The sequence below is a fragment of the Gossypium hirsutum genome, chromosome D01, assembly GCF_007990345.1.
Source record: "Gossypium hirsutum isolate 1008001.06 chromosome D01, Gossypium_hirsutum_v2.1, whole genome shotgun sequence".
NCBI classification, from domain to species: domain Eukaryota; kingdom Viridiplantae; phylum Streptophyta; class Magnoliopsida; order Malvales; family Malvaceae; genus Gossypium; species Gossypium hirsutum.
In genome coordinates this window covers 9,011,667-9,024,215 of record NC_053437.1, presented here as the reverse complement: position 1 = coordinate 9,024,215, position 12,549 = coordinate 9,011,667, and the positions used below count along the sequence as shown (strand labels likewise).

Here is a 12,549-nt window from a genome sequence, read left to right as displayed (position 1 = left end):
TGCCCATTAGAAGCCTTTGGTGATATTGGCCCAATAACATCCATACCCCACATGGAAAACGGCCAAGGAGAGGTCATGACGTGAAGAGGTGAAGGAGGCGCGTGTATTTTGTCTCCGTAAATTTGGCATTTGTGGCACTTCCTGGCATGATCAATACAATCTCCTTCCATGGTGGGCCAATAGTACCCAAATCTCATGATCTGTCTGGCCATCGTGAAACCACTGGCGTGCGTCCCACAAATACCCTCATGGACTTCTTCCAAAATTTTCTTGGCTTCCACAGCATCCACACATCTTAACAGTACTTGATCCTTCCTTTTTTTATATAACACTTCTCCATCTAAGACATATTCAATGGCTATCTTTCTCAGAGTTCTTTTGTCATTCTCTGTCGCTTGATCAGGGTATTCCCGATTCTTCACATATTGTAGGATACTCTGATACCAAGGACAATCATCTTTTCCCTCCTCCTCAATATTGCAGCAATTAGCCGGGGTCTCAGAGATACTCATCTGAACAGGCCTCATTGCCTCAAGTCTATTCACCTGAATCATCGAAGCTAGAGTAGCTAATGCATCAGCCATTTGGTTTTCCTCTCGTGGGAGGTAATAGAAGGTGATATCGTCAAACTCCTCAGCCAATTCAAGAACTAGTTTTCTATAACCGATTAGCTTAGGATCTCTAGTCTCCCACTCCCCTTTGAGTTGGTATATCACCAACGCTGAATCCCCGTATACTCTCAGTACTTTAATGTTCCGTTCAATGGCTGCACGAATGCCCATAATACATGCTTCATATTCTGCCATGTTATTTGTACAATCGAAGTCCAACTTGCTAGCAACAGGATAATGATCTCCACTTGGGGATACCAAAACTGCCCCAACTCCATTACCCGTAGCATTTGAAGCTCCATCGAAATTTAACTTCCATACGTGATCCATTTGAGGATTTTCTTCAGTATTCGCCACATGCATCAAGTCCTCGTTTGGAAAATCGAAATTCAAAGATTCATAGTCCTCCAAGGCTCTACTAGCTAGGAAATCGGCTATTGCACTTCCCTTTATGGCCTTCTGACTGACATATACTATATCAAATTCTGAGAGCAAGATCTGCCATCTAGCCATTCTCCCGTTCAAAGCAGTCGATTCCATCATATACTTTAAAGGATCTAACTTTGAAATCAGCCAAGTCGTGTGATACAACATATACTGCCTCAGTCGTCGGGTTGCCCAGATTAGAGCACAACACAACTTCTCAATTGATGAGTACCTCATTTCGCAATCGGTAAATTTCTTACTGAGATAGTATATTGCCCTTTCTTTCTTTCCCGTCTCATCATGTTGGCCCAATACACATCCCATGGAATTCTCCAACACTGTTAGATACAATATCAATGGCCTATCTGGACTTGGAGGTGATAAGACTGGAGTATTAGCCAAGTACTGCTTTATCTTATCGAAAGCCCTCTGACACTCTTCATCCCATTCACCCGGATTATGTTTCTTTAAGAGCCGGAATACTGGATCACATTTCTCTGTCAGTTGTGAGATGAACCGAGCAATGTAATTCAGCCTCCCTAGGAAGCCTCGAACCTCCTTCTGAGTGCGCGGGGGAGGTAAATCTCGTATTGCCTTTACTTTGTCTGGGTCAACCTCGATCCCCTTTTTGCTAACTATGAAGCCTAATAACTTCCCTGATCTGGCTCCAAACGTGCATTTGGCCGGGTTAAGCTTGAGCTGAAATTTCTTTAATCTCAAAAATAACCTTTTCAAGACCTGAACATGCTCTTCTTCCGTTCTAGACTTCGCGATCATATCGTCAACATAGACTTCGATCTCCTTGTGCATCATGTCGTGAAACAAAGTCACCATAGCTCTTTGATATGTTGCTCCCGCATTCTTCAATCCGAAGGGCATTACCTTGTAACAGAATGTTCCCCATAAGGTAATGAATGTGGTTTTCCTCATGTCCCAGGATGCATCTTTATTTGATTGTATCCAGAGAAACCATCCATGAAAGAAAACAATGAATAGCCCGCCGTGTTATCTACCAAAGTATCAATGTGAGGCAGTGGAAAGTTGTCCTTTGGACTAGCCTTGTTCAAATCCCTATAATCCACACACATTCGTACCTTTCCATCTTTTTTGGGAACAGGGACGATGTTGGCTACCCAATCCGAATACTTGACTTCTTGTAAGAATCCAGCGTCGAATTGTCTTTTGACTTCTTCTCTTATTTTCAACACAATGTCAGGTCTCATTCTCCTGAGCTTCTGTTGAACGGGTTTACAATCCTCCTTTATGGGCAGACGATGCACCACAATGTTAGTACTTAGCCCAGGCATATCTTGGTACGACCACGCGAAAACATCTTTGAACTCTCGGAGCAAATTAATGAGGTCTTGCCTTGTCTTTGCGGTGATTTCAGTTCCAATTTTCACCTCCTTTCCATCCTCTAGGCTCACTATTTCTAATGATTCCCTATGAGGTAGGATATGCTTATCCTCTTGTTCCACCATTCTTAACAAGTCCGGAGATGCATCATAATCTTCGTCATTTTCAAAGTCGTGGGATCCCTCTAAACACACTTCTTGCTCAAAAATAGGCTCCGCGTTTGAGGCAGCGTCACTCATGTCATTGATATCTGAAGACCTATGAGGGCATATCAAAGAATATACCAAGAATATATAAATTTATGAATATGTTTGTGCAAAAGAATTACAAATGAAAGAATTATTTGTAAGACAATCAATCAAATGGAAAATATAAAAGGAAAAAAAAGTGACTGATCGAGATGAACGTAGACACGTATTTCATTAAAATAATGATACTTAGGCCCAATGCCTATTTCACAAAAGATTTCATATCGTTTCTAGGCCAACAAACAACAGGAATGTTTTGAGCATTACTCTGAATAAGCCCTAAAGACTACAGGGATTTCTTCAGCAGTCCAATTGTTTAGCTCGCTTCCAGGCTCATAAGGGCAGATCTCCAACAAGGCCCTCCTTTCCGTTGCTTCTATGGCGTTGGTATAAACATTTTCCAACATTCTTCCCATGCCGCTACCGGACACTCCACATTCAGAATGAATAAATCCTCCCGACACAAAAGATGCAGATATGTGGGGAAAGGTTAAAGGCTCACACTTAGCTTCATGTCCATTCAAACGCGCCCTTCTTTTCTCTTGTCTCTTCTCTACTTCTTTCTTTTTCTGCTTCATGTCTGGCTTGTACCCTAAACCAAATCTATCAAACTTTTCCTTCGGCATTGGTGCCTCAATCCTCCCCTGAAGATATTTTCCCAATCCTTTCCCGGGTAAGGCTCCTCTTCCTACCATCAATCGCAATCCCATCTCAGTGGTCCTGGATATTTTCGGTACTGGAATTCTATTTCCCTCCGCAATAAACATCGCGTTCACAAATTCTAACGACCGAAAAGAACATTCTAGTGCCTCATCGTTGATGTCCACATAAGGTGCATCGCTAGTCATCATTGCGATAATATCCTCCTCTGCATCTATCGTTACCAACCGATCCTCCGATACCAACTTCACCTTCTGATGTAATGATGAAGGTACTGCCCCTGCTGAGTGTATCCACGGTCTCCCCAATAGACAGTTGTAGGAAGGTTTAATATCCATTACCAAGAAATCCACCTCATAAGCGACTGGGCCAATCCTTAATGGTACCTCAATTCTCCCCATAACCTCCTTTTTTGTTCCATCAAATGCCCTTACTATGCTCTGGCATGCTCTCATGTGCGAACTGTCTATTGGTAATCGACTAAGAGTGGACAAAGGCAATACATTTAGTGCAGATCCATTATCAACCAAGGCCCCCGGGAGTGTGTACCCTTTGCATCGGACAGTAACATGCAGGGCTTTAGTAGAACCTCTTCCTCCGGATGGTATTTCATCATCATTGAAGAAGATAAAATTGTCAGCACCAATATTGTTGATCAACCGATCCAGCTTGTTTACCGAAATATCGTCAGCCACATATGTTTCGTTTAGCACCTTTAAAAGTGTATTCCGATGTACTTCTGAGTTTAGGAGTAAAGCTAATACAGAAATGCGGGCTGGATGTTTGTGCAGTTGCTCTACAACACTGTATTCACTGTGTTTCAAAAACTTCAAAAACTCCTTTGCCTCCTCTTCTTTTATTGGTTCATTTACCAATGGCTCAACTTCCACTGCTTTCCCTTTCCTCTGTTCTTTCTTCCAATTCTCTTCCCTGGACGACTCTGCTTGAGCTTCATGTCTTTTTCCATTGCGCGTGTAAGAACCTATTTCCTGGTTTCTTTCTGCTTCTTTTCCCAAAATGGTCACATTACACTCGTAATTCCACGGCACCATTTTGTTATCCCTATAAAAGAAATTTGATGGTTTCTGGACTACAATTTTCGGTGTTACCTGAGCCCTAACCTCATTACCCTTAGGGCGTGAGATAATGACCACAGGATGATTTATTTTTGGAGCCTTTGTTCCCAACTCTGTCGCGCATATGCTCCTCATTTCTTTCGCATCTTCATAAAACCTCATCTCCTTGTTATCCATCATGCTTTGAACCAAAGCCTTGAATCCTTCACATTCTTGGATTTCATGCCCTTTTTATGGTGAAATTCACAATAATTTCCCATCTCATGCCCTTCCTCAGAATCTGAAATAACCAACCCTCTTTTCGCCATTTCTTTCCAGACCCGTTTCAATGGAGTTTTTACTTCAGCAATGTCAGTCTTGACTTCTTCTCCCGTACCTTCGCTAACCATATTCACCCCCTTATCTGCGTGATTAGGTAACGGATTCTTTGCGTTAGGTGAGTCGTCAAGTTTGACAACACCTAAATTGATAAGTCCTTCTACTACTTCTTGAAGGCAGTACAATTTTCTATCGAGTGCCCAGAAATTCCCGCATGATAATCACATTGCGCGTTCGTATCATACCATTTTGGATACGGGGGTTGTAGAGGACTCAAGTAACGAGGAGCAACAACATGTGCATCGAATAAAGTCTGATACAACTCCTTGTATGACATCGGGATTGGCGTGAATTGGGGCTTTTCAGTAATTTGCCTAGCTCCCGACTCTTGTCTTGATGATCCCTGTTGATTAGCAACCACTTTCTTTGGTTGATTCACGGTAATTGACCTACCATAAGCATTCACATTATTCACTTCATTTTCTCTTTTCCTCGGGGGTGCCCTCCTATTATTTTCTCCTCCATCTATTTTTCCACTTTTAATGGCATGCTCAATCATTTCACCATTCATGATTATATCCGAGAAGTTTTTTGAAGCGCTTCCCAACATGTGAGTGATGAACGGGGCTTTCAAAGTATTAATAAAAAGCGTCGTCATCTTTTTTCCAAAAGTGGTGGTTGCACCTGAACCGCCACCTCTCGCCACCTCTGCGCATATTGTCTGAAGCTTTCGTTTGATTTCTTCTCTAAATTTTGCAGAGTTATCCTGTCAGGCATCATTTCTGAGACATGATTGTATTGTCTCAGGAAAGCCTGTGCTAAATCCCTCCAAGTAGCAATTTTAGCTCGGCTCAGCTGATTGTACCACTTTGACGCCGCTCCCGTAAGACTTTCTGAAAGCAGTGTATTAATAATTGATCATTATTAATATGCCCCGTCATTCTTCTACAAAACATAGTAATATGGGATCCTGGGCAACTAGTCCCGTTGTATTTCTCGAATTCTGGCATCTTAAATTTGTAAGGGAGCACCAAGTCCGGAACCAAGCTCAGATCCTTTGCATCTATTCTATAGCTTTCGATGCTTTCTATTGCCCTAAACTTTTCTTCTATCCATTTCCATTTCTCCTCAAATTGTTTTGGAAATTCCTCCTTCGCCTTGTCCTTTTCAACCATCTCATCAAGATCTGGGACAGCAATATTATTCGGGCTATCACCGAGATTAAAGCCCGCTCCGGGTTGAAAATTCCTTGGGATTGAAGCATCGCCTTGGAACTGCTGGGGCCTAACCGACACAGAGGGTCTCCGCGGATGCAGCTCAGTCTGTACTTGCGCATGCGGAGGCGTGAAACCTGGAGGATAAAGTGGTTCACCATTGTTTTCTTCTTCACTAACAATCACAGGACCTTTACCCTTATCTACTCCCTTCAATAATTGCGTCATCTTAGCCACCAGATCATTTTGGGACTCCTCCATCTTTTGCACCATGTCACGCTGAATCTTTTCCATTTGCTCTTTCATTTGCGCCTGCAACTGGTCTTGCATTTCTTTTTGAAGTCGCTCTAGCTTCTCCAACCTTTGGTCCATAATTTTTGCCTTAGCTCGGGTGCCGTAACTTTGTTGGTTTTCCAGGTTAACTGAAATGATTTTATTCGATTAGGTTTTTTTTTAAATGGTCATTAATGCATATGATGTGATGCAATGCATGAAAAGAATGCAAAGAAAAAGAGGCACTGATTCTAATTCAACTTTATTAGAAAATTTACTAAATAAAGAGTTTCTTTACATAAAATAGACTACATATATGGCTTTGCCCTTACACTCAAAGCCTTAACCTTTCTAAGAAGCCAAGCTAATTCTCGGCCCCTGTCCGACTCTAACTCATATTTCAAACTTAATAGATCAGCCTGAACCGCCAGGGTTTGCAGATGATCAGCTACTTCGCGCACTTGAGCCACCGCCTCTCCCATAATATAATCTCTTTCTCTAATCTGCTCTTGAGACCGACGGAATTGTCTTTGCCACTGCTCATTATTTTCTTCCAGAAGCTCTATCCGGATTTCACTATTTTGCAATGCATTCTCTAGCCCTCCTATTTGTCCTTTTAATTCTTCAATTTTGTCTAAGCTCGCCCTTAATTCAACCGTAGCATTATGATTACAGTACTGGTGAAGCGATCTTTCTAGTTCAGTTATCCGGACCTTCAACTCCGTCTTCTCGTCTTGGCAAACTAGTAGACTCTTTCCCAAGGCGACTTCTCGAGTCCGAGTATCCTGAAATTTCTTTTCCCATTGATTAGCTTTCGTCTTTTCCTCCTGAATTTCTTGTCGCCATTGTTCTGGCGTTTTACCCAAGCCAGCAGCTCTTACCAACCTACGCAACTTCTTGTAATCTGTCTTCAGGCTGTCCAAATCTTCTTCTGCTTTGTTCTTTCCTTTTCTCAATTTATCGGCCTCTAATCTTTGAATGTCCACATCCAGTCCTAACTGCATTTTTTCTTCCTCTAGTTGTTCTATCTTCTTCCCCAATTCTAAACTCCTTTTTTCAAATTCTTGTTTGATGATTTCTATCTCAGAAGGCAAAACTTGTAAGTGTTCCTCTAAAGATCGAGCAGTTTTTACATTTGACGCCGGGATGTTGTCGTTGATCCTTTGATCACGTCACTGACTATACTCGGGGGTAATTGTCGGACCCACGGCTAAGATCTTCATTCGACGAGTCTGGTTCCAGGCACTAGATATTTCTCGAACCTTCTTCTTGTAATTGTCCTCCCTATAGGAAAAATCACAATAGGCCAACCCCTGCGTTGCTGGTATGAATTGTCGTGATCTATACTGTCTTGATACGAGTAGAGGAGCATATCTGATAGCTCCCCATATCCCGAGCAGCGGAACCCAGTCAAAATCTCCACATAGGTACAATATCTCATCAGGAATTAACCAAGGAGCCCTCCATTCGATATCTTCATCCTGGAGATTCTGGAGTATCTCTATCCATTTTTCTTCTGAAATATCATCCCGTCTTGGCGTGGCCACCAATTCTCCTAGAGGGGAGTAGCTATCAGAGAATACCCGATAAGAGACCTTTTCGACTTTCCAGAAGTGGCTATGGAACCATGCCAATAAGAGCTGCGCGCATCCAATAAACCTTCCCTCCCCTACTTTTCGACACGCATTCAAGGATCTAAAAGTTTCAGCGAGTATTGTCGGAACCGGTGTAACCCCTTTACTAAGCCGATCAAACAAATCAGACACAGCCTCGTCTATGTGTCCTAAAGCTTTGGGGAAAACCACTAGTCCATAGATACCTAAAGTGAAGACATCGACCCTTTTCTTTAAGTCAGGATGTACAAGCACCAAATCTCGCAAACTTTTCCAAGGAACACATTTACTGTCGCCCTTCTGTTGGATCCGGGCAGCGACCCACTGCTCGCTCATCCCAGTGATGTTCATTAATTTCTTTAACAACGGAGGGACACAAGCAGCTCTGGAATAAGCCTTGTCGACTTGAATCTTTGGGCACCGAAGCAAGGTCGTATACTCCTCCACAGTAGGCGTCAAATCTACTTTCCCAAAAGTGAAACAACTGTAGGCAGGATTCCAAAACTGAGCAAGGGCTCGGAATAAATACTTGTCCACTTTGACACTAAGCAGATAAGGTAGGTCACCGTAGTTACAATAGAACAGCTGCTTGGCCTCGACATCCCATTGATCCCAGACTTCTTTCATTTCTCGAAGGTCATTCTGGATTACACTGATACGGGTAAAATCCCACAATTCTGACACGTACCCTTGGTAAGACTATCGCCTTTCTCTCGTTGTGTCGTTTCAGCCCATATTCGCACAGCCACATTATCCTCTACTTTATCAAAAAACCCCTTTTCCATGATAAGCTTTCTACCCAGAAACTGAACGTAAATCGACACCTCTTTTAGAATGAAGATGCCATGCAATCACAAACAAAGTAAATTAGCATTAAACACAGAATAAGATTTAAAATAAGCGGCAATCATTCATTTAGGTAAGCACTAAAATTTGGAGTAGCTCTACCTAGGTCAGTTCCTATGGCTCATTACATGTGATTTGGTTCTAAAGTAGGGTACCTGAACCAGCAGATTCCTCGATCCTCACCCATTATAGGCTCATACGGACCGAGTTCGATTCAGGGGGATACATTTCCCTATGGCCATGCGGAGATGAAAATCTCACGAAGACATAGGTACGGATATATCCCGAAAGCGATTCACTATCCCATGCGGAGGTGAAAACCTCACGAAGGCGTAGCTTCTCACTCCCACTTAAAAAGGGTATGACCAGCGGTCATGCAATGCAATGTGCAGAGGTATAAAATAAAATACAGAACACGATAAAAAATATAACTCAAAACAAAAGAGATGCAATGAGAGGATCGTAAATTTAAATCGAATTTTCCACTTTCAACAGAAAGACAAGAAATAATCAACACGTGGCTTGACTCTCTTATTGTCCCCAGTGGAGTCGCCAAGCTGTTGACACCATTTTTTAGGATGAAAAATGGGGTTGACTTGGGTTTTGAAAAAAAGAAACGGGAGTCGCCTCCAATCCTCTTTTTTTTATGAGGTGCGATTGGATCACCTCGAAGAGGGGTTGTTTTTAATAAACGGTTTGATTTTATTAAAACAACAAGTTTGGTCCACGAAATTCAGAAAAACGGGTTCGGGAGTCGGTTACGCACGAGGAAGGATTAGCACCCTCGATACGCCCAAAATTGGTACCTAGTTGATTACTTAATGTCTTAATGTCAAAAATTGAGAACCTTGAAGAATTTTAAAAATACGACCCTTGTATTAAAACGTTGAAAATTTTCAGGAAAAAGGGGATATTTGACGTTATTCGAGAAAGAGAATCATATCCAGTAAGTTAGGACACAATGTCTCAAATTCCCGATACGCGGATGAAAAATGCTTATTTAAAAGATATTTTATTATCTTGGTTTTAGAAATAAATCAGACCCAGTAAGTTAGGGCACGATCTTTTCTTAATTCCCGAGATCGTTTAAAAACTTGAGTTTGAAAAGATTCGTGTATTTAGATTTATTATGAAAATCGAAACCCAGTAAGTTAGAGTACGATCCTTTCGAATCTAAATACGAAATATTTTTAAAACAAATTTTGTTATATCGAGTAAAATAAAACACGAAAATCGTAGTAAAAAATGTGAAAGCAAATTACATTGTTGTTATACGTGGTAAAATCATAATACACATAAAAATAAAAAATAATACGAGCAATAGCAACAATATAAAATAAATAGAAGTCATACCTACAATCATATAAAATAACAATATATATAAACAAATAAATTAAAACATTCATTCAAATAATAACGAAAATGAAATAAATAAGTAACAAATACAATTAAATATAAAAAGATATATATAGACATAAACTAAAATATGTATATATATAAATTAACAAAATGTATAAAGTATATTTTAATATATAAAAGAAACGATAAATGTGTATATATAAAAATATGTACATATATATGGGTGTATAAAACTATGGAATATGAAAATAATAAAATACATATAAAAGTAAGTATATATATATGTTGAAAAATAAAAGAAAGTATGTATGTACAAATTAAAGTTTAAAAATAATGAAAATATACGTATGTATACGAATAAATACGTTAATTTTGATACATGTAAAAAATATATTGAAAATGTATATATATATTTATGTAAATTAAGATATACAAAATATGTATGTACGTGCATATAAATATATATATACTTATAAAATAAAAGGATATGTATGTATATAAATTAATAGTAATATGTGTGTATATACGGATTTATAAAAAAAGTATATTTTAAACTATAAAGATTATATATAAATATGTATATATTTAGGAAAATGAAAATATATATATAGATATATAGATATGTACATAAGTTGTAAAATATATAAACTATATAAGTATATATGTTATAAAAACAATGTATGTATATCACAAAAATATACGCATGTATATGTATATATGTGCCGAAAATTTAAATAAAATAAATATAAACAAATAGGTAATAATAATAATAATAATAATAATAGGACTAAATCAAAACGGAAACGAAATCTCAGGGCTGAAATCAAAAATGAAATAGAGTAAAGGATTAAAATGTGAGGCGCGCGAAAAGGGAAGGACTGAAAAGAGAAATATTCCCTAGTCCTAGAGTGCAACGTTTCAGCGCAAAGGACCATACATGGTCAAAGGACCTGATTGAAACAGAAACAAAACTCGCGGCCCAAATCGAAAAAAATAAAAGGTTTGATTGCATTTCAACGCAAGATGGAGGGACTAAATGCATAAATTACCCATTAAGGACAAGCATGTGCAAGATTCCCCACTAATGTGCCGTTCATGATTGAAAAAAAGACCAAAAATGTTTTATATTTTTATTCTTTCACTTTTTGAATTTGCTAGAGGAAAAAGGCTCTGCCTTCTTTCAAACCACCATTTTTTTCAAACACCCAACACTTGGGTTTCTTAACACCTTGAGTGCCACCACGCCACCAAGACCGACGGCCGACGATGGAAGAAAAACCCCGGCGGCACGGTCACGGCCAACTCCGGTGAGTTTCTCCTCTCCTTATTTCTTTTGTTTTTATTTTCGTAAGTAGAAAGAAATAAAAAGAAATCAAACTAGATGTAAAAACACACAAAAATAAAGAAACGAAAATTACTTCTCCGATTCAAAGTTTATGTTTTTATTGTTCTTGTGTCCGTAAAAAGAGAGGAAGAGCCCCCTTTGCCGGCCATCGACCACCGCACCGGTCGCCGGACGCCGGCGACGACGCCGCCGTTCGCGGTGGCCGGAAAACCAAAAAAAGCTCCCTTTTTCTCCTTTTTGCGAATAGAGTCCAGATCTGGGGTTAGAAAAGCCGAAATCCCGATGAAAAGGGCCAAAATCGAAAGAGACCTTTCGGTTCTTCCTCTTTCCACCGCCGCCGGAAACAGGTAAACTCCTTTTTACTTTTATTTTTTTATCTTATATATATGTGTGTTGATTGAATGATAATAAAAAAAGAGAAAGAAATACTATAGAAAAACCGAAATAGAACGAAAATAAAGAAAACTAAAAAAAACACAAGGTGAATCACCTTCTAAAGCCCCCTTTTTTATTTCTTTCAATTTTTTCAAAAGCCGAATCTTCTCTTTTTTGTTACAAAAGTCCCCCCTCCTTTTTTTTGTTTCTCTTTTTTTTCCCCCTCCATGGTCCGATTTTGCTTGTGGCTTTTATAGCCAAAAATACAATATTCTGTTAATGTTTATTGCTCCATTTTTTGTCCTTTTCCTTTGCTTGTTTGCAGGTGCGGCAAAAGGCATGGTGGTGGCAGACAGCATGGGAGAGTGGGAGTGGTGCTGGTGGCAGACAACATGGGAGAATGGGAAGAGGCAAGTGGGAGTCTAGGGTTTTGGGATTGGGCTTGGATGTTGGGCTAGGTTGATTTTAGGTTTTGGGTTTTATTATTTGGATTATTTTGTTGGTATGGGCCCGGGCAAAAATGGACTTTTACAATTAGTACTAATAATACCAATAACCTTGGTACTAATTTAAAATGTCATAACAATAAAAATAACCATTAACATTTTTTTGACAATTTTACCCTTCGTTTTCTTTCTTTATTTGAGTAATTTTGCTTTCAACCTTTCAATCTCAAGTCAAAATACTTATGTTTTTAACTTTAAAAAAATAACGGTGTTGAAATGGTTCAACCATAACAGGAAACGATTGTGCTTTACCAATAGCAGCGGATTTAGGAGATAGTGTCTTTGATGGAGGATACAAAGCAATTGTTACCCTCAAAACTGGT

General features: G+C 39.5%; 1 protein-coding gene across 1 annotated transcript; it reads left to right on the top strand.

Moving 5' to 3' along the window:
- The first annotated feature begins 11,129 nt into the window (after positions 1-11,129).
- On the top strand, positions 11,130-12,254 carry LOC121213816 (uncharacterized). The gene is made up of 3 exons (XM_041086967.1): positions 11,130-11,307; positions 11,468-11,692; positions 12,046-12,254. The coding sequence occupies exons 1-3, from the start codon at positions 11,267-11,269 to the stop codon at positions 12,176-12,178; spliced, it is 399 nt and encodes a 132-aa protein (XP_040942901.1). The 5' UTR covers positions 11,130-11,266; the 3' UTR covers positions 12,179-12,254.
- The last annotated feature ends 295 nt before the right edge of the window (positions 12,255-12,549 follow it).